The sequence below is a fragment of the Sinohyriopsis cumingii genome, chromosome 3 (genome assembly GCF_028554795.1).
Source record: "Sinohyriopsis cumingii isolate HCF-2022 chromosome 3, ASM2855479v2, whole genome shotgun sequence".
Taxonomy (NCBI): Eukaryota; Metazoa; Mollusca; class Bivalvia; order Unionida; family Unionidae; genus Sinohyriopsis; species Sinohyriopsis cumingii.
In genome coordinates, this window is record NC_142963.1 from 93,200,862 (window position 1) to 93,225,416 (window position 24,555).

Below are 24,555 nucleotides of genomic sequence, written 5' to 3' on the forward strand. Positions count from 1 at the left end.
GAGCTCTATAGCTCAAATGGTAGAGTTTTAGACTTGTAATCTAAGAAATGCATGTATGATACCCACCCAGGCCAGCTTCCTCATTGTATCCAAGGGATAGGCACTCACCTCCCATTTCTCAGCATGATAGAACCAATTGTGTCAAAAATGCAGTTAAAAATTCATTAACACAGCTTCTCTACAGCATGGTCATACATTTTGGTCCAAAAATGTCAATTCTAATACAAATCAAGTTGTATACTGGCAAATTCTATTCTGTTGGTTCATAACAGTGTCCAATTTATTGAAGTTCACAGTATATAACAAAAATGTTTGATTAAGTTATGGCTGCACATTCTATTAGCCTAAAAGTCACTTTATAACAGTATATGATTCATAAAGATTGTGTGAACTTTAAATGCCATTCTAATAATCATATAATGATCACTAAATATTTTCTGACTTTCCAGTTTTGTTTGTGATCTTACTGAAAATGGCTGAAAAAAAGTTTGCAATGGACAACTGCTGTCAACTTTTTACAAAGTCCCATCTTAATAATATAAAAGAATGTTGCTGATCAGATAAGAAAAGTTGAACATTTTTGAAAATTTCACTTTATCCGCTATTGAAAGCAACTGTTTAAGTCTATAAAAGTTATAAATGTTTCATGGTTTAATATATTTATTACATCCAGTTTGTTGACAGCGCATCTGAGCCCAGTTACTTGGCCGGTAGAAGACAAAACTTCCACTGGACTAAGTTGAAATTTCAGCCCCCATTCTTTGTTTGCTTCATTCCATAGCCTGACATCAGCAGCAGTAGGTTCAAAACAAGTTTTATGCATTAGCTCTGTCAATCTCTTTCTTGGTCTCGGGAGATCTGAAATAGTAGGTTTGCAAGGAGAAAAATGTTATTATCAAGTTTTATTTTTATTTTTGTGCAATAGGGGCACATAATTTAAAGTATAATCTATGTATCATTTCGATTAAGCAAATATCCTAATCGACAATTAAATCAGATTATTATCTTGAATATACGCAATGACTCATGTTGATAAAGGTTTGTTAGGGACTCAGAATAGAAGTGCAAGATATGCGCTTATTGCCTTGTGGGTATTTGCATACACAATCATGACATCAGTGAAAACAACCCATATGGCTTTCCACATTGGCAAACTAAATGACAGAAAAAAATTTAAATGAAGCACAAGAACTACAGAGATTTCTTCAAGTTTTTATGTTTGTCAGCATCATACAATTTTTAGGACTGGTGTGCTGGAAAGATGTATTTCAAGGTATATGGTTATGGCACCAAACAGAAGTGAGGTATGTTAAAACTCCGAGGTCTTCCCAAAATCAATAGTGCAATGTTTGACAAGTGTATCAACAATCAGAAAAATGTTAGAAATAAGTCTAACAAAAGAACCATTTTTCACATGTGTAATAGTTGGTAAAAAATAGCAATAAGAAAAATCACATAAACTGCTAATTCTGCCAGCAGCTAGATTTTAGAGTAAGCATTACCATGGCTAATAAGGTCAGGGCTTATTCTGGTTTCCATGTACACACAAAACATACAAGGGATACTTTATTTTGCATTGCTGGGACACACAAGTCCACATTAGGATCACACCTCAACCTAATGCACCGAACAGATGTTGGTATCCATTTACAACTGGGTCAAATGAAGCAATCAAGGTCAACTGCTTTACTCAGGTTGCTAGGGATAGTTCTGTAAATTGGCTCCTGTCACATTTCTGAACTTAATTTATGATGTAACATTTTCAGCAATAATTGTTTAATAATTAAAGACATTAATATATTTGTGAATGACGTGTTTTGGGCTTGTGTTGTTCTTTAAATTGATGTGAGGCATGTATACTTCCCATATTAACTTTGCAGTATTTAGACAGTGAAATACCAAAAGTCAGCTAGTAAACTGATCTAGCCACCCACAAAAGTAGACATATTATGTTTCAAAGCAAGTAGAATATCTAAAAAATGGCTTGATTGGCAATTATTTTGAACTGTGTCATGCTTTACAGAAATCAATAATTTTGCAAAATTATGATGTAGAGACAGCCTTGCATTCTTATGTTCAAATTTTTATTTACTGCTATCCAAAAATGTGGACTTTTTTACTCCATTTTACATGAATTTTTATATTAGGAAGTCTGATGAAACATCCATATTTTGCATAATGCCCTTTGAACTCTTATAGACAACTATTTTATTAATGGAAGAGTCAACCACATCTATTACTATTTTCTGTTTCTCTGTATGCATCTATATAATTATAAAGCGTTAACTTCATCATTCTAACTTTTTTTTGTCTATTTCTCCATACCACTCTCTGCTTTATGCAAAAGTTGACACGGTTGGATCATTCTTTACTTTATACCAACTGCTCTAGCCAAAATCTTACTTACTCTGCCTTTAGCAACTGAAGTTATTGACAAATTCCAAGTCTTTAATGGATTTTATTCACAGGAAAAACATTTTCATATGAATGGACTTGAAAAAGAAATTAGTTTATAAAGTTTCCCAAAGCTAACAATACAATTTTTCCATAGAAATTGTCATGTTTACATGGAGTGCTGAAAGTGCATAAGTATCACTTGTCTATTTTTTCCCCTTCATTTTGCAGGCTTTAGTTTGCATTTATATAAGATAATTTATTCCAGACTTTCAGCAAAATTGTGAAATACTTTTCCCATGATTAAGTTAACAACTGTTGTTCACCCAATCACAAACTAGGGAGTTTGACTTCCCTACAGTATAAATGTCCTCCTTGGATCATGTGATGTTATTCTGACCTTTATTCATTTCATTAATGACCTATTTGGACCAAGTGATAATGTCTACTTTTGAACTTAGCACTTCGACCTAATTTCATGAATGAAAACAGTACAACCAGATTGTATTTTACATGTACTCTTCTTATAATACACAACTAAACACAACATACACAGGATCTTAGAATTTAAAATGTCATTAACTAAATGACTTTAATAAAAACTATATTATAAAAATAATATACATGATACAGATACATGTAACACTATGCATTCTAAGCAGAATGTTTAGTGCACAGGTAAAAACTGGGTGCACTTTGTATGTGTGCACCAATGTATTTCAAACCCTAAACCAATCCTGTAGTTGGAGCCTTTCAAGATAAAATCTTAATTCAGCCTGGTTTTGTCCCATATACCTGGAATAATCTTTTCGAGATCTTTAAAGTCCTCTTTGTGAAAAACTGGCCGACACTCTGGCAGCTTAATCATTTCTCTTAGTTCTTTGATAGTGAAAGCCACATGGAGGGGACCCCTCCTGCCAACCAAGATCACTCGTTTCAAACTGCTTTTTCTTAATGCTTCAAGAGCATAGTCTGATATATCTGTTTTCTGAAAATAAAGTTATACATATTATTAACTGCAAGTATCACAAGTGGGGACAGTCAGCAAAATATTTAAAAACGTACAGTATTCCCCACAAATCCAAAGACAAGATAAACTTCCTCCTGAATTCTTTCTTAAATCTCCCACCAAATTCATCAATTTAAGGACTCTTGCTTATCTTGCCAAATGATAAAGGGAACAAAGTAAGTCTTTAATCTTCTATTTCAAAATTTAGTGAGGACAATGATATATAAAGAATGACTAGAGAGATGGTGATGGCCCGATATATCCAATGCAACTTTTAAGATGGCAAAGGACCATAAAGGCAATATTTTAACAGATTCTGTCTTGGCAAAAACAGCTATTCACAACAGGTGCATCTCAAAAGGCCCCATTCACTACAGCAGGCTTCCAGAGGTCTTACAATTGAGGGATGAACATCTGGAAACCAAAGTTAGGAGAAGATGGACATTCAGGAGCTATGACTATGCTAACTGGTGATGTAGAATGCTGTAATATAACTCCTTCAAAAACTCATTAGTATTGGTATAATCAATATACCATGTATGAAATTAATCAGAAAGGGCCACAACTCTGTCCAAAATGAAGTAGATGAGTCAAAACACATAAAGACACATATAAATTTTATATAACAATCTTCACATCAGATTGCATTAAATTATGTTGAATGGTTCTTGAGCTATGCCAGTTATAAACAGCAACCCTTGTGAAAATATGAAGTTAACTGTCAAGGCCATAATTCTATCAAAAATGGACTTTATAAGACAAAGCCCATGAAAGCCACATACATGTTTACAAGACAAAGTTCATACAAAATTGCATCAGAATCTAATAATAATAATAATAATAATAATAATAATAAAAATAAAACTAATAACAATAATAAATACTTCATTGGATGAGGGTAACTAAGTTATAGTTTATTCCACACAGCATTGTGAATTATATCAGTGTCTGTTGTTCAGTCAATTTTCTCATTAGCACCTTTAAATGTAAGTAAAATTATTTAATTCATTTGCACAGGAACTATTTCAACACCATTTATATCAACAAAGAGTGGAACACTTGCCACTGAAAAACACAAATTTTGTATGCCACCATAACCTTGGAAGAGTTGATTTGTTTATTAGAGAGTGATCAGCTTTCCTATTTAGCTATATTCAGCCAAAAGTGCAGGGAGATACATTACTTTACTTTGGTGAGAATATCACCAGTCCCCTAAGTTATGTGAGACAGCTTCTAGATAATCCAACTCCATATGTGAGGGAGTAGCTTTGAATGGGACATTTTGTTCACTCCTACAAATCCAGTGGAAATCATGAAGCCATGTCCTTATAAAGCTGGAGAAGTGGACATGGATCTCCATCCCACAGCATGGATAATAATATAATAGTAAGAGAGGTCTGGATAATAATATAATAGTAAGAGAGGTTTGGATAATAATATAATAGTAAGAGAGGTTTGGATAATAATATAATAGTAAGAGAGGTTTTCTTCATATGCAATGTTTATGGTGACTGCCCTAACTTCCTGAGCCATGTTGATAAGCAAATTCACTGGTGCAGGGTTGTTTCTGATATGCAGAATGAATAACCCACTTTATCCAGGAAATAAGTGTTGGTGTTGATATATCATCCTTTCCCTCTGTGAAGGCAAGAACAGACATGATTTCATAAGTCCATGTCTGTTTTCAATTTCACATGGGCTTTCCCTGTTTTCAATTTCCAGTGGGCTTTTGTAGACCCAAAAAGTCTGGTATAAAATCCTAATAGGTCTGGTTTTCAAACTACCTTTACAATCCCTTTTGTGAGCAAACACTGAACCTCACTCATTTCATTGTAACACATCTCCCTTTGTGGGATCACTTGAGATTTCCATCAGGAGAAGGCATTACAAAAATGGAAGGGGCTGGATGAGGGAGATAAAACAAAGCCTCTGAAAAGACCTGAATCACCCAACTGTTTGCCAGAAAAATTCATTGATCCAAATCTGGTGGAACAGACAAAAAAATCTGGTGTCCACAGTAGGGTAGCCAGCAGGCAGGAGGGAGAGCAAGTCACTGTCAGTTGGCAGGAGGCTTGATGGGGGAGAAACCTGGCTTTCTCAAACCCCACCTTCTTGCAGCCTGCATGTGACAGTTAGGGATATATGACAGCCGATAATTTGCATGGTCATGAAAATGTCCTTGTTGCTCAATATTATTTGTGTCTATGTTCATCCCTTATTGGGTATGTCCACTGATGAACAAGTGTAGCCTCACAACATTCCTCACAAAAACTTAGACATAGTGTTAAACACTTGTCTCTCCCCCTTTTACAACAGAGTGGATCAGATATGTGAACATCAGTGTGTGATTTGCAGCCAAGCAAATTAGAAAAAGGTCCTCATTTTACCAGGCTTGTGAAATTTATCAGCAATCTCTTTTGACTGTTGTAACATCCTGATGGATACATGTTTATCATCTTCATCAATATCCAATGAGGCCTTGACTCCATATGCAGTACTGCCTGTTGGTGGAGGAGGGCATTCTGATGGAGGCAAAATTCTGTGTATCTCTTTGACTACTGCCTTAAAACTGTACCCATTTCCATGATTGGAGCAGAATGTTCAGGAAATTCCCAGTCTTCCCACTCATTGACTTATGGCTGTCCTACTCCAGTATACAATAAGTTCAAGGGTATAGCAGTCCATATGCCGGTGATGATGTTGTGTCAGCACCATGAATAATAATGGCTCTACCTGTCAGATATGCATTCCAGCACAAGTTCTGAGCTTTGGAGTGTTGTTCCAGAAACTGTTGGGATTATCTGAAAGACCCCGATTGCGATGCTTGTGAGCTATGAACTGGTAGCATGGATGGGGCTGGTCTAGCTGATCTAAGCAGTCTGCTGGGTGTAGGCTGCAATAGGAACTATCAAGTTCAGGATAACAGATTCACACCCAGCAAAAACTGACTTAATGGTTTGGACCAGTTTGTTGGCAACTGAGACAGGGACTTATGCCCAGTGGGCTGCCAGATTGGGTTAAAACAGTCCTAGTTTATTCTAATTCACTCAGCAACAACCTCAAAGACAAAGCTTGATGTATTATGTGTAGCATTGTGTGATTCCAATAAAGCAAGAGGAATCAACTGTTGTAGCTTTGACAGGATTCATAATGAATTGTAACTTTAGGCATCATTTTGGCTATCTTCATTGATGGGTTGGGGGACGTATCTAAGCTCCTTCATAATAGTTGCCAAGAGAGAAAAACAAAACAAATTGAGAGCTTCCCAAAAATACACAAATTCTTTAATTAGCTGAGCTCATAGTACCAAGACAAGCAAAGAAACGCTTCATAAATCCAAGTTTAACAGCGCAATACAAATATACGGTGAAAACTCACAGATGACAACATGGACAATAATGACAAGGACAAACATGTATGTATAAATATGAATAGATTCTCTAGAAAAAACACAAATATTAAACACACCAGGTGTCATCCTTCGACTTGCTAACAAATTATGTTGGATGATCTAAAATTATGATAAACTGCAATGGATTCTTTGAAGGATCTGTTAACAGTTGCAACTTAAAGATCAATTCATCAACCCTGTGTGCCACATTTATGTATCAAGGTTATACTCAACTTCCAAGCTCTATACAGACATTATTTATGATATGCCAAAGAAAGTTGTATTACAAAAAAATAGACTGATGTAGTTCTACAATGATACCAAATTATGTTGACTTTCTACTCACTTATACTGCTCATTAGGCCTAGTGGTTAGAGCATCTGCCTCAGATGGGGGAGGTCGTGGGTTCAATCCCCGACATAGTCATACCAAAAGACTTATAAAAATGGTACTAACAGCTGCCTCACTAGGTGCTCAGCATTAAGAGGTTAGTGTTAGGATGGGCTGGCCTGGTGTCATGATAATGTGACTGGGTGGGACATCATGCTACATGTCTGAGGCATGATGCCCCAGTGCTAGACATCACTATAAACTGCCACACTGCAGACATTGTAGTGATATGACTGAAAAATTGTTAAAGCTACGTTAAAAATCCAAATCATGCACACTAAACACATTATAAAATAAAGCAGTTAAACTAGTAAACATGAAGGCAATGTCCACTGCATGGAGTGTTAATCTGTAGTTAATCTTCCCTCTCCTTATATTATTTATAGAAAGATATTCTTCATCTTTCAGAAAGACCTGTATTCAGAGGCAGAAATTATAATACAATAATGTTAATGTGATCATGTCATGTATATGATAGAGAAACCATTCTCCTATCAGTCACTATGACCATGCCTTCTTAAACCTAAACATTACTTTATCTTTACTCCATATGCAAGCCATCCACAGTTAAGTGTAGATGGTGGATAACTCAGGTCATTGTGCAGAAATGCTACTGGTAACAGAGAGATGGACATAAAAATAACATAATACACTACACCTTTTGGCCAGGGCATAAAAAATATAAAGGAAAAAACTAATAAACTTAAAATAATAAATAAAACAATAACTAATAAATCAAACTAATAAAACTAAACTAATAAAACTAATAAATAAGCTGTTTGTTAACATCATTGTGCAGCTCACAATGATGTGATAAATACATTTCACAGCAGCAATGTCACTTGTTACATTAGTGGTTGATGGCACTATGAACTTTGCAAAAGAATGCGAGAGAATGAGATTGTGACTTAAGTCTTATGTCGAATAATGTAAAGCAAAAATGTTAATATAATAGAAAACATATAAAAGCAATGTGATAGAAAATGATACAGGCAATGAAAAGTACATAGCACATCAGAAAGTAATATGAAGTTTATGACTTACAGTAAATGTTTTGTTGTTGTTGTTGTGGGGTTTAATGCCATTTTTCAGCACACGATAGGCTATGCATGGCAGCCAGTATTAATGGTGGAGGAAGAACCCAGAAAACCCTGAGAAAGAACCACCAACCCACGAGAAGCTAAGGGCAAGCTTTCGCACATACCTACATTTGCCGAATCCTAGACTTGAACCTACCCAGACAGAAGTGAGATGGCAGTGATCCGTAACGGAAAGTGCTTTAGACCACTCGGCCACTGTTACAGTAAACAAGTTTTACATGCTTGCTGCTTCAGAATTCTTGTATCATCTAAATAAATATAGATGTGCCATAGAAAAAACTTCAGTAAATAACACTTTTCTTGATTTGTTTGATAAAGAGATATTGATGACCTTTATGCAATGCAAATATAATTAATTCTGAATTATTCATTCAGCTATTATTGTATAGCCATTTGATGACAGAGAACCAGTTTCTTTGCTCTTCTACGTAATGGACCATATTTTGGTATACATATTTTTTTAAGTCTAATACAACAGTCTGCATGCCAATCTGTTAATTTTATGGTGGGAGTGTATTGCCTGGACCATAACTTCTCAGAAAAATACACTAACATTTCACCATCAATCACCCTTGAGACAAATTTGTTACACAAATACTCACAGCAAGAATATGAACTGGTGTCAAAAGAATTCTGGCCACATCAAGAGCCACATTTCCATGTCCTACAATAACAGCTGTCTCTGTGTCCAGACTGACCTGGAGCTAAAAGAAAACACAACAAAAAAAATAAGAACAAGAAATCAAAGAAATGCAAACATTCAAATGGCATGACATTGTTGTTATTTAGGTTCATAACCCCATGAACTTTATATATTACAGATATGTTTAATAACATCTCATTATACCTCATATGACATAATAATGTCATACAATACAAAGATGTAATGAATGATACATCCAGATGTACCTGAAAGTAATTTCACTGCTAGGTTTTATTTAATAAATTTAAACACTTTTCATCCTGAGATAAATAAAATCTTACATTTATGGTCATTTCAAACAAATATCATTCAACTCATTCAATAACTTTAATATTTTTGCTCAGATCAGGAATTACTGAACTTGATAAACTAAATGTTTTTGTAAAAGTCATTCAGACCCAACAGAAAGTCAAAAAGTTTTAAAAATGTGTGAAAATAAACAAATTGAAGGCCTGAAAATCTAATCAGGTCATCTACACATCAAGAAAAACATGCCTGCTAAATGGTACCTCTCAATCTGAAGTAGATTTTACTTAAAATGCATTAAAATGTGTTAAAAAGGTTTTGACAAAAATATCTATTCAAGTTCCAAAACTTTAACATGAAAGAAATGGAAAAATTGCTAAATGCCTGAACACTAAGTCAGTTCATCTAAATAAAATAAGCCTACACAATTTAATTTGTCTACCTCAAGAGGTTCTTTCTTCATAGTTCTAACAAAGTTTTTGTCTTAAAAAAAGTCATCAAAAGTTTTTTTTAAAGTACAAAATGCTGAAACCCATTTTCAATGGCCTAGAGATCGAATTGGGTCATCTACGCATGCATCCATATATTCTAGTCAAATTTCATTTCCATCACTATAAGCCCTTTATTTATAACAACATTCCTGTTATAAGCCAGGTATGGTCCTGAATACAATTTAATTTTTTATAACATTAAATCTTCATTTTAACCTGAACTTTGCCTACAGTGATTAAGCAAGGGAGATAAATTTCATATGTTTGGGGTCTTGAATGAACAAAAGCAAATGTGTGGCAATGACTTCCATCTCTAGTTGCATCTTTCATTCTGAGAAAATAATATGAAAAGTCTTATAAGACTAAATATTACACCAATAGAGAATTTATCCAATGTTATGCAGATATGAAATCTGTTGATTAATAATTTCAGTTTTTGTTACTGAAAAAGCTTCAAATGTTTAATGAATGAATGTTTCCAATTAATTATCAAACAACTACATAGACTATACTGGCTGAACTGTCTTGTTCAGAGTGGCAAAGATGACTGGCAATGCATGCATGTAAAATCAGTATTATACCCGATGCATCTGGACTTGTAAGCACTATGTCATGCTTAGACATGTGGACTTGTAAGCACTATGTCATGCTTAGACATGTGGACTTGTAAGCACTATGTCATGCTTAGACATGTGGACTTGTAAGCACTATGTCATGCTTAGACATGTGGACTTGTAAGCACTATGTCATGCTTAGACATGTGGACTTGTAAGCACTATGTCATGCTTAGACATCTGGACTTGTAAGCACTATGTCATGCTTAGACATGTGGACTTGTAAGCACTATGTCATGCTTAGACATGTGGAAGGTCTTGTATCCACTGGACTGACAAAGTCTGGGAGGAATATCTCCCATCAACTCCAAGCTGAGTTAAACAGTTGTGATAAACAAATGGATTAGACCTGGATTTGGGCCCTTGAATACACAAATAATAATGACAGCAGCTCATGCTATTGAACAAGCTTCCTAAATCTGATCCAAATGGATGCAAATTTCCCACTCACAAAACTGCACAGACTTTGCAAAGCTTTTAAAGAACCTAAAGTGCTACTAGCAATATAGAAAAGTGGCACTAAAATCTATTAAACTTAATAATGTTACAATTTTTAAAAGAAAATTTAAATAAAAAAATAAACTTATAAACATGCAGAAAAAAATAAACATCACTAAATAAACAAATAGATAACAAAATAATTATTCTGAAAAGAAAAAAGTAACACTAATTCAAAACAAGTGAAAATGCACAAGAATTTTACAAAACATTTTTTTAAATTTAAATGTTTTTTTTACAATTGTACCTTCTGAAAAAAAAGAAAATGAAAGTGCAAAAGGATTAGGATAGAGGTGCTACATGTTTTGTCACATGGTGGATTACAATATAACTGATATAAGATAACGGTCTCAGAAAATATGATCTGTAGATGAATGTGTTTATAGTATCCAAAAACTCGTCAGAAGAGCATCTGTAATATGCACCTTTATATTGCATGCCAATTCTCAAAATGCAGCATCAACCTATTTACACTGCTGAATAAATTAGTTAAGATGCAATCCTGACCTTTATGGTTTTCCTTTTTCTTCAAGGACCTTTTATTGTACTGATTAAACTTCTGGTAAAAACTCTTCAGTCTTTGATCAGAGCTCGAAACACACATGACTGCATTCAATATCAGAAAAATTTTGATACCAATTTAAAATGTCTTGTCATTAGTTCTGTTAAACAGGCTGTTAATTCATTGTGACTTGAGATCATTTTTTTCAAGAGAAAATTATGCAACAAAAAACAAGTTTACACAGAAAAATACATTTACAGAGGTTTATGATATATGAATTTTCATCCAGCAAAAATATCCAGAGTCAATTTAAGAACTATTAATTCATGAATACTGATTCCTTGAATACTTTGTAAAGTAAACTAATTTAAACTGAACATGGTTTCAAAATTTGAATTCTCACAAGGCTATCATAATCCAAGTTTTTACATGCAGCATTTAAATTTCAAGACAGAAAAGGCCGTTCCATGTACTCCAACTGTCCCCTGTTCTAATACAGTAAAACCTGCATTGAGGGACCTGTCCTATGCACTCCAACTGTCCCCAGTTCTAATGCAGTAAAACCTGTCTTGAGGGATCTGTTCCATGCACTTCAACTGTCCCGTTCTAATACAGTAAAACCTGTCTTGAGGGACCTATTCTATGGTGGCGCTCACCAGATAATATGTACTTTTGAGAGAGTGACGTATGTAAGGTGAAGTAGTTCACATTTAAAACATGCACAGTGGAGAGAATGTTTGCATACCTCTATGCTACATTAATGTAATGTGGATGATATTTCTTTTGGATATTGTACTTTTGGAAATTTTACATGATTTAAGCACACTGCTAACTAAAATGACTGCTCCCTTGTGTTAAAAAATCAGTCTGAATTAGTCTAAAGTACACTATACATAGCAGCTATTAAAATAGGGAAAATGAATTTTGCCAGACTAGACAATACCAGCTTCTGAAAGTGCAATGAATGAATTACCAAATATATAAAATGTAAAAAAAGTTATCGGCTCTTTTTTATACAATTTACCTCTGAAGTTCAGGAAGTGAAAATGACCAAGTAGAGCTAGCACTTTTTTGAAAGGTGCACATTTGAAGTAAGGCCAAGCTGTATACTCTATAACCCATAGTACACCCATCAATCATACACCAAAATAAAGGGAATTAAAGGTTCTTTGCATTATACCTAAGATATACAAGGTCTTTTTTAAATAGCCAGTATAACCAGTGAGGAAAGCCGGGGACATTCTTTTTCTTTAAATTCCTAACCCTATGCAAAATGCGAAACTGTATAGCGCCACCTTAAAGAAAATAAAAAAATGTTTGCAATTATTTTTTTTTATTTTCATATAATTATGTATGATGTTCTGAATAAAATGGTACATTCATATTGCATTTAAGCATAAAAATAAGCTAATTATGATCATTTTTCTCTTGCTTACATAATTTGCCATGAGGTATGTTTGTGTGAGTAGTGACCTTAATTATGGGGAAATTAGAAGACTTAGAATATAGGAATAGAGTCAACTTAAATTTAAAACTGTTGCAATAAGTGACAGAAATATATGGTGAAAATGTTTCTTTTCATTTATTTGCAATGAAATAAAAAATAAATGAAGAGAAAGTGAATTCGCTTCTTCCATATTAAACAATAGGCAAATATTTTACACTTTGACTTTTGACCTTTATGAAGCTGATGAGTTACCTCCCTTTTCTAATTGTAAAATTCATTGTTGATATCTCAGAAATAATTCTAGCTAGTTTCATGTTCCTGTCATTCAGCATAACATTGGTTGCTATGTTTACAAAATGTAATGTGCATTCTTAAAATAGCTCACTTTTATCATGGGGGGGGGTAGGCTGGACTTGTTAGAGACTCTGACACTCATAAATACTGTTCTGTGGGGAAAAAGGCAGGAGAATTATTCATAAGGATTGTTTTGATGCTTGCGACTTAAATGTTTCAGCCATATAAACATAATTAAATCATAAAAAAATAATACCTACATCTTCTTTATGGTGGTGCTCACCAGATAATATGTACTTTTGAGAGAGTGACGTATGTAAGGTGAAGTAGTTCGCATTTAAAACATGCACAGTGGAGAGAATGTTTGCATACCTCTATGCTACATTAATGTAATGTGGATGATATTTCTTTTGGATATTGTACTTTTGGAAATTTTACATGATTTAAGCACACTGCTAACTAAAATGACTGCTCCCTTGTGTTAAAAAATCAGTCTGAATTAGTCTAAAGTACACTATACATAGCAGCTATTAAAATAGGGAAAATGAATTTTGCCAGACTAGACAATACCAGCTTCTGAAAGTGCAATGAATGAATTACCAAATATATAAAATGTAAAAAAAGTTATCAGCTCTTTTTTATACAATTTACCTCTAAAGTTCAGGAAGTGAAAATGACCAAGTAGAGCTAGCACTTTTTTGAAAGGTGCACATTTGAAGTAAGGCCAAGCTGTATACTCTATAACCCATAGTACACCCATCAATCATACACCAAAATAAAGGGAATTAAAGGTTCTTTGCATTATACCTAAGATATACAAGGTCTTTTTTAAATAGCCAGTATAACCAGTGAGGAAAGCCAGGGACATTCTTTTTCTTTAAATTTCTAACCCTATGCAAAATGCGAAACTGTATAGCGCCACCTATGCACTCCAAATGTCCCCAGTTCTAATGCAGTAAAACCTGTCTTGAGGGATCTGTTCTATGCACTCCAACTGTCCCCTGTTCTAATGCAGTAAAACCTGTCTTGAGGGACCTGTTCTATGCACTCCAACTGACCCCTGTTCTAATACAGTAAAACCTGCATTGAGGGACCTGTTCTATGCACTCCAACTGTCCCCTGTTCTAATACAGTAAAACCTGTCTTGAGGGACCTGTTCTATGCACTCCAACTGTCCCCTTGTTCTAATACAGTAAAACCTGCATTGAGGGACCTGTTCTATGCACTCCAACTGTCCCCTGTTCTAATACAGTATACAGTAAAACCTGCATTGAGGGACCTGTTCTATGCACTCCAACTGTCCCCAGTTCTAATGCAGTAAAACCTGTCTTGAGGGACCTGTTCTATCCACTCCAACTGTCCCCTGTTCTAATACAGTAAAACCTGCATTGAGGGACCTGTTCTATGAGTGACCAACTGTCATTTACAATCATAATTGTAATGCATGAATCAATTTTATTATATAGATGAACAGTTGTGAGTGACCACCTGCAGACCATGACCAGCAACCATAATCTTTTGGCAAAATATGCATTTCAACACTGCTATGATCTACTACATCACCAAAAAGATCAACACTAAGAGCCTTGATATAAACCATAGTTAACCATGACTAATTAAAAAAATAAAAGAGTCTGCCAGCAAAGTGTGGATTCTTTTAATAAAAGTGTTATGAATATCTGTATTAGCTTGAAAATATGATATCATTCCATTTTCATCTTCAGTGATAATGTTTAGTCTGTCTGTTGTATTCCAGCAAACATGAATAATAACTAATGTAGTAAATATTCTTGTTACTAATTTGATCGAGGAAAATAAAACAATTTGAATTTCACAAATCCTGTGTATCCATTCAAATGACACCTGTATAGATTTCTGGATATTAAATCCAAAAATGCTAGCACAGTAGCTAGTCTGTAAACTTTGTAATTGTCGCTCAAGATGGCAAGAACTTTAGAGTTATGTTTTAAACATTCAACATCTATACTTTTCTTTAATGTGATTATTAGCAGACATTCAATTTCTAAGTTTATTCATGTACATTTCAAAGTTGGAAAAACCATCAGTTATTAAAACATTTTGTTCCATTCTTGTAATTTAACAAAATACATATATTATTCAGAACATTTGAAATATTATAATAACCGAGGACAAAATGCATTCCTTGCAATAAAAAAAATGCACTTCCTCTATTATCAATAGGATGGTTATAATAAATTTCTTTATCAGGTGAATTTTCCATGGTAATACAGCTTTCTGTTTGTATTAGAAGAATATATGCAACAATGAGTTAAAACTTTTTCTTAAAATCTGTATCCTTTGCTGCAAAAACGTACGGAATTTCCATTTGCTGTAAGCTTGTCAAAGTCTCTCTCATATTTTTCCTTCCTCAAAAGATATTTTAATTCTAGCCCTTTAATGCTTAAATTTCTGTTTTAGTTATTTTCTTCTCGACTGTGTGCTTCATTATAGCTATCATAAATGAAACTGCTCATCATTCAATTCATGTTTGCTTATTGCACTACTCACCATATCATTGACACTCTGTAATTTCCTGAAAGTAGAGGTCACTATCTCATTGTATTTAAAACTTTGTTAGATATTGTATTTCCTTCAAATCTTTTGCAACGAAGTTCAGTAACTTTGCCCGAAACCTGCTACAGCCAAAGGGATGATAGTCCCTGTTGCTTTGCTCTGTAATTCCTAAACTTATTAACACTGCTGGATTGTTAAATCTCTTTACTCAATTCATTATTTCCTCGTTGATTTTCTGCAACATACAATTAACACAATTGTCCATTGCAAGTGTAAGATGCAAAGTTGGTGTTATTTTCTCTACCATGTATATATGCAGCTTAGATTTACTACTTGTGCTTTTAGAATATACAATAGATTCTTCAAGCCAAATTTGTGTTTGTTTTCAATTAATAATTTATATTAATTCCTTTTTAATATTAAGATATAGTTATCCTTTAGTCCACTAGTATTTATTTAATTACTGAATTACTCTGTCTGGTATGACTCTGCATGATATCAAATAGTCAATGGTACTGGCTTAAAAATTTAAATAACAACCTTATAATTTCTTCAACATCCATGTTAGTTGCTGGATCTATTGCTAACTCCTCCTTTTCAAAATATAATGTAGAAAACTGTAATGGCTTAGTTTAATGTTGCACAGTAAATAATGTTAATTATGTTGTTTTGTCACTCTTGCTATTTATTCCTGTGAAATCTCACATCATCTGTTTGGGGGCACAGAAACTTGTATAACTAGCTATTCATTAACAGGATTCAGAATGAGGTCAGTTTTATTATACAATGATGCAACAATAAAAGAATTATCCAACCAATAATATATTTTGTGTTAAATCCAAGTGTTCCATTGAAAAGTAATAAATTGGGTACAGTGTCATGGGTATAGTGTCATGTCATGGGTACCGTGCCATGTGTACAGCATCATGAAGTCATATTGGAAAATCTGCAAACCAGTGTCAATGCTTTGATGCCAGTCCATATACGACCACAGAATGTGATATGCATGTGCAATATGATTGGTTTCAAAGTCAAGCAAAATTCCTTCAGAGGGTTCCTGATGATCATCTAACTGCAATGAAACCAAAGTTGCTTCAAAGTCATCAAATATCATCTTGCTCTGTGCTAGGTCATTGTCTCGATCTGTATTTTGAAATTCCTCAAACAAGTGTTTTGGTGCAATAAGACTATATTGACTTATTGCCATGTAAGTTGTCCCGTGATATTACTTCTTGGGCGTGCATCTGTGGATGTGTGAGAAACAACAATGTTGAAGTGGTTTTAGGTTGCCTAAATGACAGAAGATGGGATCCTGTGGTCATTGAAAGGGATAACACAAGCATTTACAATGTTAATGCTTCTAACACAACTTTACCATTCGTGACAGCTGAACCACTGCCAGATTGTTGGAGTTGTTCTTATGGGTTAATGTGACTATCTTGGGCCCCATTTCTGCAAAACCCAAATATCTAACAGAGGAATTGCACACAAAAATCACAATGAGACTCAATGAAGCTATCCTTGATGCCGAGCACATGCACAAATAAAAGTTACATTAAGGCAAACAACTACAGGCTGCAGATCTGAATCAGCTTATTCAACCAATCCACGGCAACTTTTCTGATCCTATCAACAACTTGCTTTGCAACTTGTTTAACAACTGACGCAGTCCATGAAGAAAACCCAACAAGCACCTCTGATGCACCTTTAAACAATCCATAAGCAACGTCGCATATCCAAGTATATTTAAGGTTCATCTCTAATGAACAAATGTATCATCACCAATCAGATCTCTAACATGTCCATCTTCATCCACAAGGGTAAAATGAATATGCATCAATCGATTACTATGACATGGAAGATACAAAGGTGCTGCAGACATAAATAATGATGATCAGACAATGGTGCAATCACATATAATCGATCCTATTTTAGCCATAATAAAATCATATTCAACAACAGTCAAGTATTTCTGATCCAGCAGGAACAATGATCAGTGCACAAACTGAGTTTTGAAACATGATTCCATCACCATCATTTCATCATTTAGGCATTGCTTGTGCAGAGACATCAATGTAGGAAAAGTTTTTGAAAACATCTGCAAATTTCTTTTTTTGTGATGCCACCGAATAATACAGTATACAATATAATCACATCTTCATATTGTGTAAAATGCCAGTTAAAAACTGCATATCTAACTAGAGTTCAAATACATAATGGACGAGCACTGATTACTGGAACTTGTGTTTGATGTGCCACAAGGAATTTTACATTCATTTTACAGCTGCATTAACAAAGTTACCGGGAACACCATGAAGTAAGTATCCTGATGAAAAACACATTCCTGGATACAATTACTGTGGCCACAGTATACAGGTGGATACATAACTCAATCCAAAGAACCAATCAAAGTCTGATGAGGCACCTGTGAACTGTGTCGATGCTGCATGTTACAAACTTGACCTTGCATATAAAACACCAAACACTATCCATTCAGATCAACATGCCAATATCAATCTTATCCATGATTTGAATGTGATTGCATGACCAGGTGTTGGAGAACAAATTGCAGGATGGGTCATCAAAGGAGGTATGATGAAATCCAAGACTGCACTCAGTGGCTCCCATTAAAACTAAATTTTACTGATATAAACAATATTCAAAAAAAGGCAAACATTATAAGAAATATTCTACAGTCCAAGTGGTGATAGGAGAGGTGAAGTTAGCAAGTTCCACAAAGGTAACTCATGGGGTTGCTCAAACATGGTTGGCCAAACAAGTGCAGCATCAAATTTACCCACTAGTACCAAAAAAGATTTCACATGGTTGGTTTAATGTCCAAATAACAAATAATGTTTATCAGGCTGATTTATTGTTTTTTCCACAGGATCATGTCCATGATTGACTAGGTTGACTGTGCACCAATAAGTAAGCATTAACCATTTTCAATGCCTGCAAATAGAAAGAAGCTGAGCCACTGAATATCAAAAGATTCTGCAAGTGCCACAGATGCACTTGAATGAGTTTATAAAAGTTCTCCAATAACCTGGCCACCTCTGTTACATGTGGACACTGGTAAAGAATTTCTTGGATCTGTTGCTGCACTGTTGACCAAAACACCATGTGCATGTTCGTTTTGTGCATGTCAATAAGCTATTGTGGATTGATTTTATTGCTCACTCAATGAATTGTTATTCATATATCATTATGCGCAGGAATTGTTAAAGAGGCCTCAAACTGCAGAGTGGTCTCAGATTGCAGAGCGATCACAAGAATGGGTAGCATGACTTCCATTAACAATAGCATCACTAAAGAACAAAGTCACATGCATGTACTGGATGAAAAGCAGCTAATGCAATTCGATAAAAGACTGTCATTTTTACTCAGAAAATGATCTCATAAACAGCACTGTTACAACCGCTCAGAGACAAGTTTGTTTGGTATCTATATGCACCAAGCTGAGTTAGAAGGTGGACAACATCATGCAACTGACCCAGCATGGTCCATCAATGTATTTACGATTTCAGAACGGATACTCCAACACAGCCAACATAATGAATTCACAAAGCATCACATGTATATTTCATGATTGAGATTCTTTGCAAAATAACCCTAAGCTTGCAACTCCTGTGCTCTCTTTTTTTTTTTTTAGAGGCGTGATGTCTGACTACAATAGAGTACATTTTAGGTTGCAGGCCCACATACTTTTTGACAGGTTTACCTGAGCAATTGTCTTTTAACTTACACAGAGTCTTTTTCTTTGTGTTACTAAACCATTGATCTTTAGGATAATCACTGGTGCCAAATTCAGTGACCTAACATGGTTGTGATGTGCATCAGCAGCAAGTCATTGTCATTGTAGAGCATTTTGACCTGATCCTGACTCATCTTGTCATAGTGAAATTTGTATATGAGCAGCTTTGACAAATTCAACATGGATGAACCAAAATAGATTGGCTTTGTCAGCTTGAATTTTAAGTTTTTACTGTAAATGGCAATAAGTCCACCATCAAAGATCTCCTGTGACTCAAATGCCATTCAGCAATAAGCCTTTGAAATTTGTCTTGTTTACTATCATGGACGAGGTTGACTTGGATTTACTCGCACAAATTCTCCATGTTTTTTCTGAATACCGGTACATAAGTGTTAGTTTGAAAAAGTCCTTCTCAAACTCATTGGTGACCTCAGTTCTCAGAATTGTTTAACCTAGATAACCAGTGCCATCCAAACATGATGACAAGCTGCAGGCACTTGATGGATCTTGGTTACATGCACACCTAATCGCAGATACAGCTGGAAGCTTCATACATGTAATACATAGTTTAGTTTGGTCCTAAGACTTGGTAGTAGTTTTTGGCATTCAGTGTATTTGGATCTGGATTCACAAGCAATTGAGCAATGATACAGAGACAACCATGTTTGAGGCACTAACAACACTGCTAGGATCAGCAGATAATCGTTGTATGTTAAGGGTATGACAGAGAAGGGCAAATTCAGAAACTGTAATGAGTCAATGAACTGCAGTTGACTCAGCCAAAATGTCATGTATTTCTCCATGTTGTACAGAATAACACTTATGGGTGCCTTTGATTCCATGACTACTGCTTGCATTATTAATGCCATCATACCAGTGCAGGTTATGAATCACTACAGGGAATTTTGTCTTGTCTTGTGTGCGGCTCCTCTGTAAGTGCCAGTGATGAGACAATAGTCACATACTTTTTCATTAGTGGGGCTAATAGTTCCATCACAAATTCAGCAAAGTGAGGCTGTGGAAAACTCATGAATATTATTACTTGTCTTAATTACGTCTGCTGGTGAATGAGATGTTGTTGAATTGATTTTTCTGTTAAATCAACGCAGTCCTTGCCACAATGCAATTTTGTTGACTCAGTTTGCCCGTCACATTTGACTACTTTGTAACAAAACCCACAAAGGAATTCTTTAGTAACTTGTGGCAGATTTGACTGAACATCACTGGAGCCGTTGGTTTGGGAAACACAAACATTCAAAGGACATGTAGATGATATATGAACTTTCATCTTTAAATGCAGTGCAGTAACTTTCAACATGTTTTTGCTGGGTTTTGGCATTATTGTCCCCTGTGGTTTTCCACTGATCTCACCATAGTAAAAAGTCATGTTTTTTAAGCAGTTGTAGGTGTTATATACATGCAATCATAATCTCCATGGAAACTTTTTACATGTGTGCTTGCTATGTCAGCTTAGCAACAGGGCAATATTCATCATATCACTCAGCAACAACAAATTAATCTGGATTTGTTTGCACTGTCCATGTGGAGATAAAAGCTTCTTTCCCAAGTAAACACATTAGCAGTGATACCAAGATCAAGTGTTTCATACTTGTTCAGTGTGGCCTTAGTGACCTGCATATGAATATTCTATATCACCATAATTAAACTGAACACGTGCTACCAGTATTTATTGTTTTTAACTAGATATAATTCTGACAAGACTGCTGTTGTCAGAATCCTTTACATTTATCACTGACTGTGGTGGAAACCACTTTGGTGTTGGTATGTAACTGGACCCAGGAAACAGCTGATATACGTTTAGCTCAACTTGTGTCAACTGGTCAAGAGTCCATTCTGATCCTGTATTGGTATATTTTTCCAACATCTCAAGAATCTTTTCAATTCCTTTGTTGATTTCATCATTAACGGCATTGGCATCCTTACTGTTCAGGATTCTATAAGTACCACTGTGAATCCATGGCGTGGATGTTTTAAATCTGATGATTTTTGGTTAAGTGGCATTAAGAACAATGTGGATTAAGAACAATATCTACTTCAACTCCAGAGGGGCCCGAGCACTGAAACACTGATTTGAGTCCTGAAATCATGTTAGGTAACAGTTGTGTGCATGTAGGATAATTGCCATATGATTTTTCACCACTGTGCTCGTAAAATTTGAATTCAAGTACTTTTGTTTGCACTGCTTTTTAATGAACATATTCACCAGCTTCAGTAGCAATAGCAGATGCAATAGAATGGTGAGATGATTTTGTTCATTCTCAAATGTACCTAATATAACAAGCACGTCAGCTTTTCTTGAACCTCTTCTTATTCATATACTCTGTTTCTGTGCAAGTTGTCTCAGTTGCTGTACCATTATCAGTCATGGATCATCAGGCACAATTATGGGTCATAAAAACAAATACCACTTGGTATTCATAATCCATGCTGCCATGTGATCTGTTTTTGCTGATGCATGGTCTGCATGCTTATATGAGGAAAATTGTTCTTTAACTCAGAAGTCCATCATTAACTTGCTTCAATTTTTGTACTTGACCAAGATCTCAAGCAGTAACTTCTTCAACCCTAGCTTTATTATTTTGTTATTTCTTGACAGTCACAGGTGTCTGTGTGCGCAATAATATTCACAAACAGATCCACACAGACAGCAAAGCTGATTATGTGATTTGACTGATGCCGTATTTAAACATGGTTAAGCACCTGCAAAACTATTTAACACCAGCAGATGTGTTTTACAATATTCATAATGACTTGGTCTGTTATATTTTAATTCATTATATAAATGCCAAAGTATTTGTTTACCTGATTTATTCTTGGATATCACCACTATTGCTTGAATATTCACTCATATCATCTGATGATTCATTTGTGTAACTCTCTTCAGATGGTTCAAATGGAATAGGTGATTTACTCACATCAGGCTCTGTTTTCTTGCACAATATGAATTTTTTTAATCTTCTTCTGCTGATAAGCTTGATCAAGCATGCATCCGTGCTGTTCTAAAATCTTTTCTAAGTTAATCAGTTTATCAGTATGATCTGGATAAGTGTCCAAAAATGCATATAACATCTTTTCAGCCTCTTTCAACTGAGGTCACCAATGAGTTTGAGAAGTTTTTCTGCTCTATTTTTCATTTGCCATTCATCTGGTAGGTTAAACCCATTTTTCGAGACCATTATAAATTCCCTAAAATTATTATTAGCATTGATCTGAGAATTTTTCGCTATTATAAAATATTCTCTGCAAATACAATAATTCCTGCTACAAATTTCTATGCAAGTACAATTTTCCTGGTATACATTTGTTTATGACACAACTGTGTATTTTCTGTAGTATGGTTGCTATCAATAATATAGGCCTGGCTGAAAACTTGACTAAGATCATTAATCATAATAAACAATCTCAAACATGTGTCTATAGTCAAAGGCATTTGCCAGTTTGGCTAGTTACTAATCTGCATATAAATATATATAACTATCGCTGTTTGTTTAATGCTAATAATCCAAGCATTATATAATATATGTGGCTTGCTTGCTATAAATGAGCAAAAAGTCATGAAGATATAGGCTGTGATCTAGAAAAGTAGCAAAAATCTGTAACATGCAAAGTAACACCCTCTGACTAACAAATACAGTACATGTATATGTACAGTGAATGTGGTTATTTTGCCTTCTTAAACAGTGCTGAATTTCAAACTTGGAAACTGGTCCTTTTATATCAACCTGTCTTGAGAGACCATTTTTAGTTGACAGAGGGTTTGATGTGACAAGACAGGTTTTACTGTAATGTACAATGCTATGTCGAACACATACACAAATATAATATGCAATCAAGCATGCAAAAGTTTGGAGGCACCAAGACCAATGATATACTGACAGAAATGTTAGCACATCATTATTTTCTAAGTGAATGCTACATAAATGACTATCTTTACAGAATTTCAGCATAAAATAGTTACATCTGTTAGATTGAAAATAAATTTTCTCTTTAAGGAATTGAAATTAGTAATGGTGGCATTTACTGTCAGAAATATATTTTTTCCAGGTTCACTAATATGATGCTGGTAAAACTGGAATGACCTAACCACCATTAATATCATCAAATCCTTAAAGTACAAGACTATTAGCTCCAACTCTGAATGCTAAAAGTGGCTAAAAAAAAATGCTATCATTAGATGTCAGTGCAAGTTGTCCATTACTGTGTACGTGCAAGTAACACTTAAAACCACTAGCACATGAATTCCAATTAACATATTTGTGAATATTATTTTTATCACAGTTGTACATCAAAATAATTAGCATGTCCTAATATTATTTTACTTAACATACAGGGATTACGCTGGGCTTTGCCAATGCCACAAATTGCAATTTTTTTCCTTTATTGGCAACAAAATATGCCATCTGGCGATCTTTTTTGGCAACAACATATTTGGCTGTTAAAGAATGTATATAAAGTCTTGGGTTTGGAGTTGAGAAATTCAAAGGCACCATGACAGGAAGCTGCAAATTTGGATATAAAATTGCACTGGAATCTATTGTTACATAAACAAATCCTTTGTTCATATTGACAAAGCACCCTAACATGGCATTGTTATATCATAATCCACTTATGCTGATGTCTGGCCTTAGTACTCTTTGCTGTAATATAACCCAAATAGTCATGCTACCTGGCTAGCTACAATCGACCACCTCTGAAGAAGGAACTGAATAACTGCAATCTACCTGATGATGGCAACATTTTTATTTTTGTTACTTTTGAAAAGTGTACCAGAAAAAATAGTTTTGCTGAAACTTCAAAGAATCCTGATTGCCTATGAAGCCTCGATCGTTCTGTATATATACTAACAAATGAAAACAAAATTCGGTCTCCATGAATGTTTTACAATTATTTGATGTTGCCGCAGCAATGAGGCTTTTGTTTGGTCCTTCAAAGAGAGATTTTAGTGGTGCCTTCAATAACACATGAACCTTCACCAAAGCAAGCCGAAGATCTTTGATCAAAGTTAAGATGTGCAACAAACTTAAATAAAAGCATTATTTTATTTTTCATAGTGTTTGGAACATATTTATTATGCCATGAAAGTCTCCTATTTGCAACAAAAAGGTTCATGCTTATGATCACTTCCAATGGCGGTTTAAACCCCAAATTATAGTTCCAATATTTTGA

At 34.7% G+C, this 24,555-nt stretch overlaps 1 protein-coding gene across 8 annotated transcripts in view; it reads right to left on the reverse strand.

Annotated features, from left to right (window-relative positions):
• Window positions 1–24,555, reverse strand: part of LOC149803294 (NADPH:adrenodoxin oxidoreductase, mitochondrial-like) — a 74,940-nt gene that overhangs the window by 12,738 nt on the left and 37,647 nt on the right. For all 8 annotated transcript variants that reach the window (XM_089952986.1, XM_089952983.1, XM_089952985.1 and 5 more), the window contains 3 exons: window positions 8,887–8,988; window positions 3,190–3,382; window positions 668–858 (listed from right to left, as the gene is read on the reverse strand). In XM_089952986.1, the coding sequence (XP_089809112.1) occupies window positions 668–858; window positions 3,190–3,382; window positions 8,887–8,988 (486 nt within the window). The remainder of the gene's footprint in view (window positions 1–667; window positions 859–3,189; window positions 3,383–8,886; window positions 8,989–24,555) is intronic.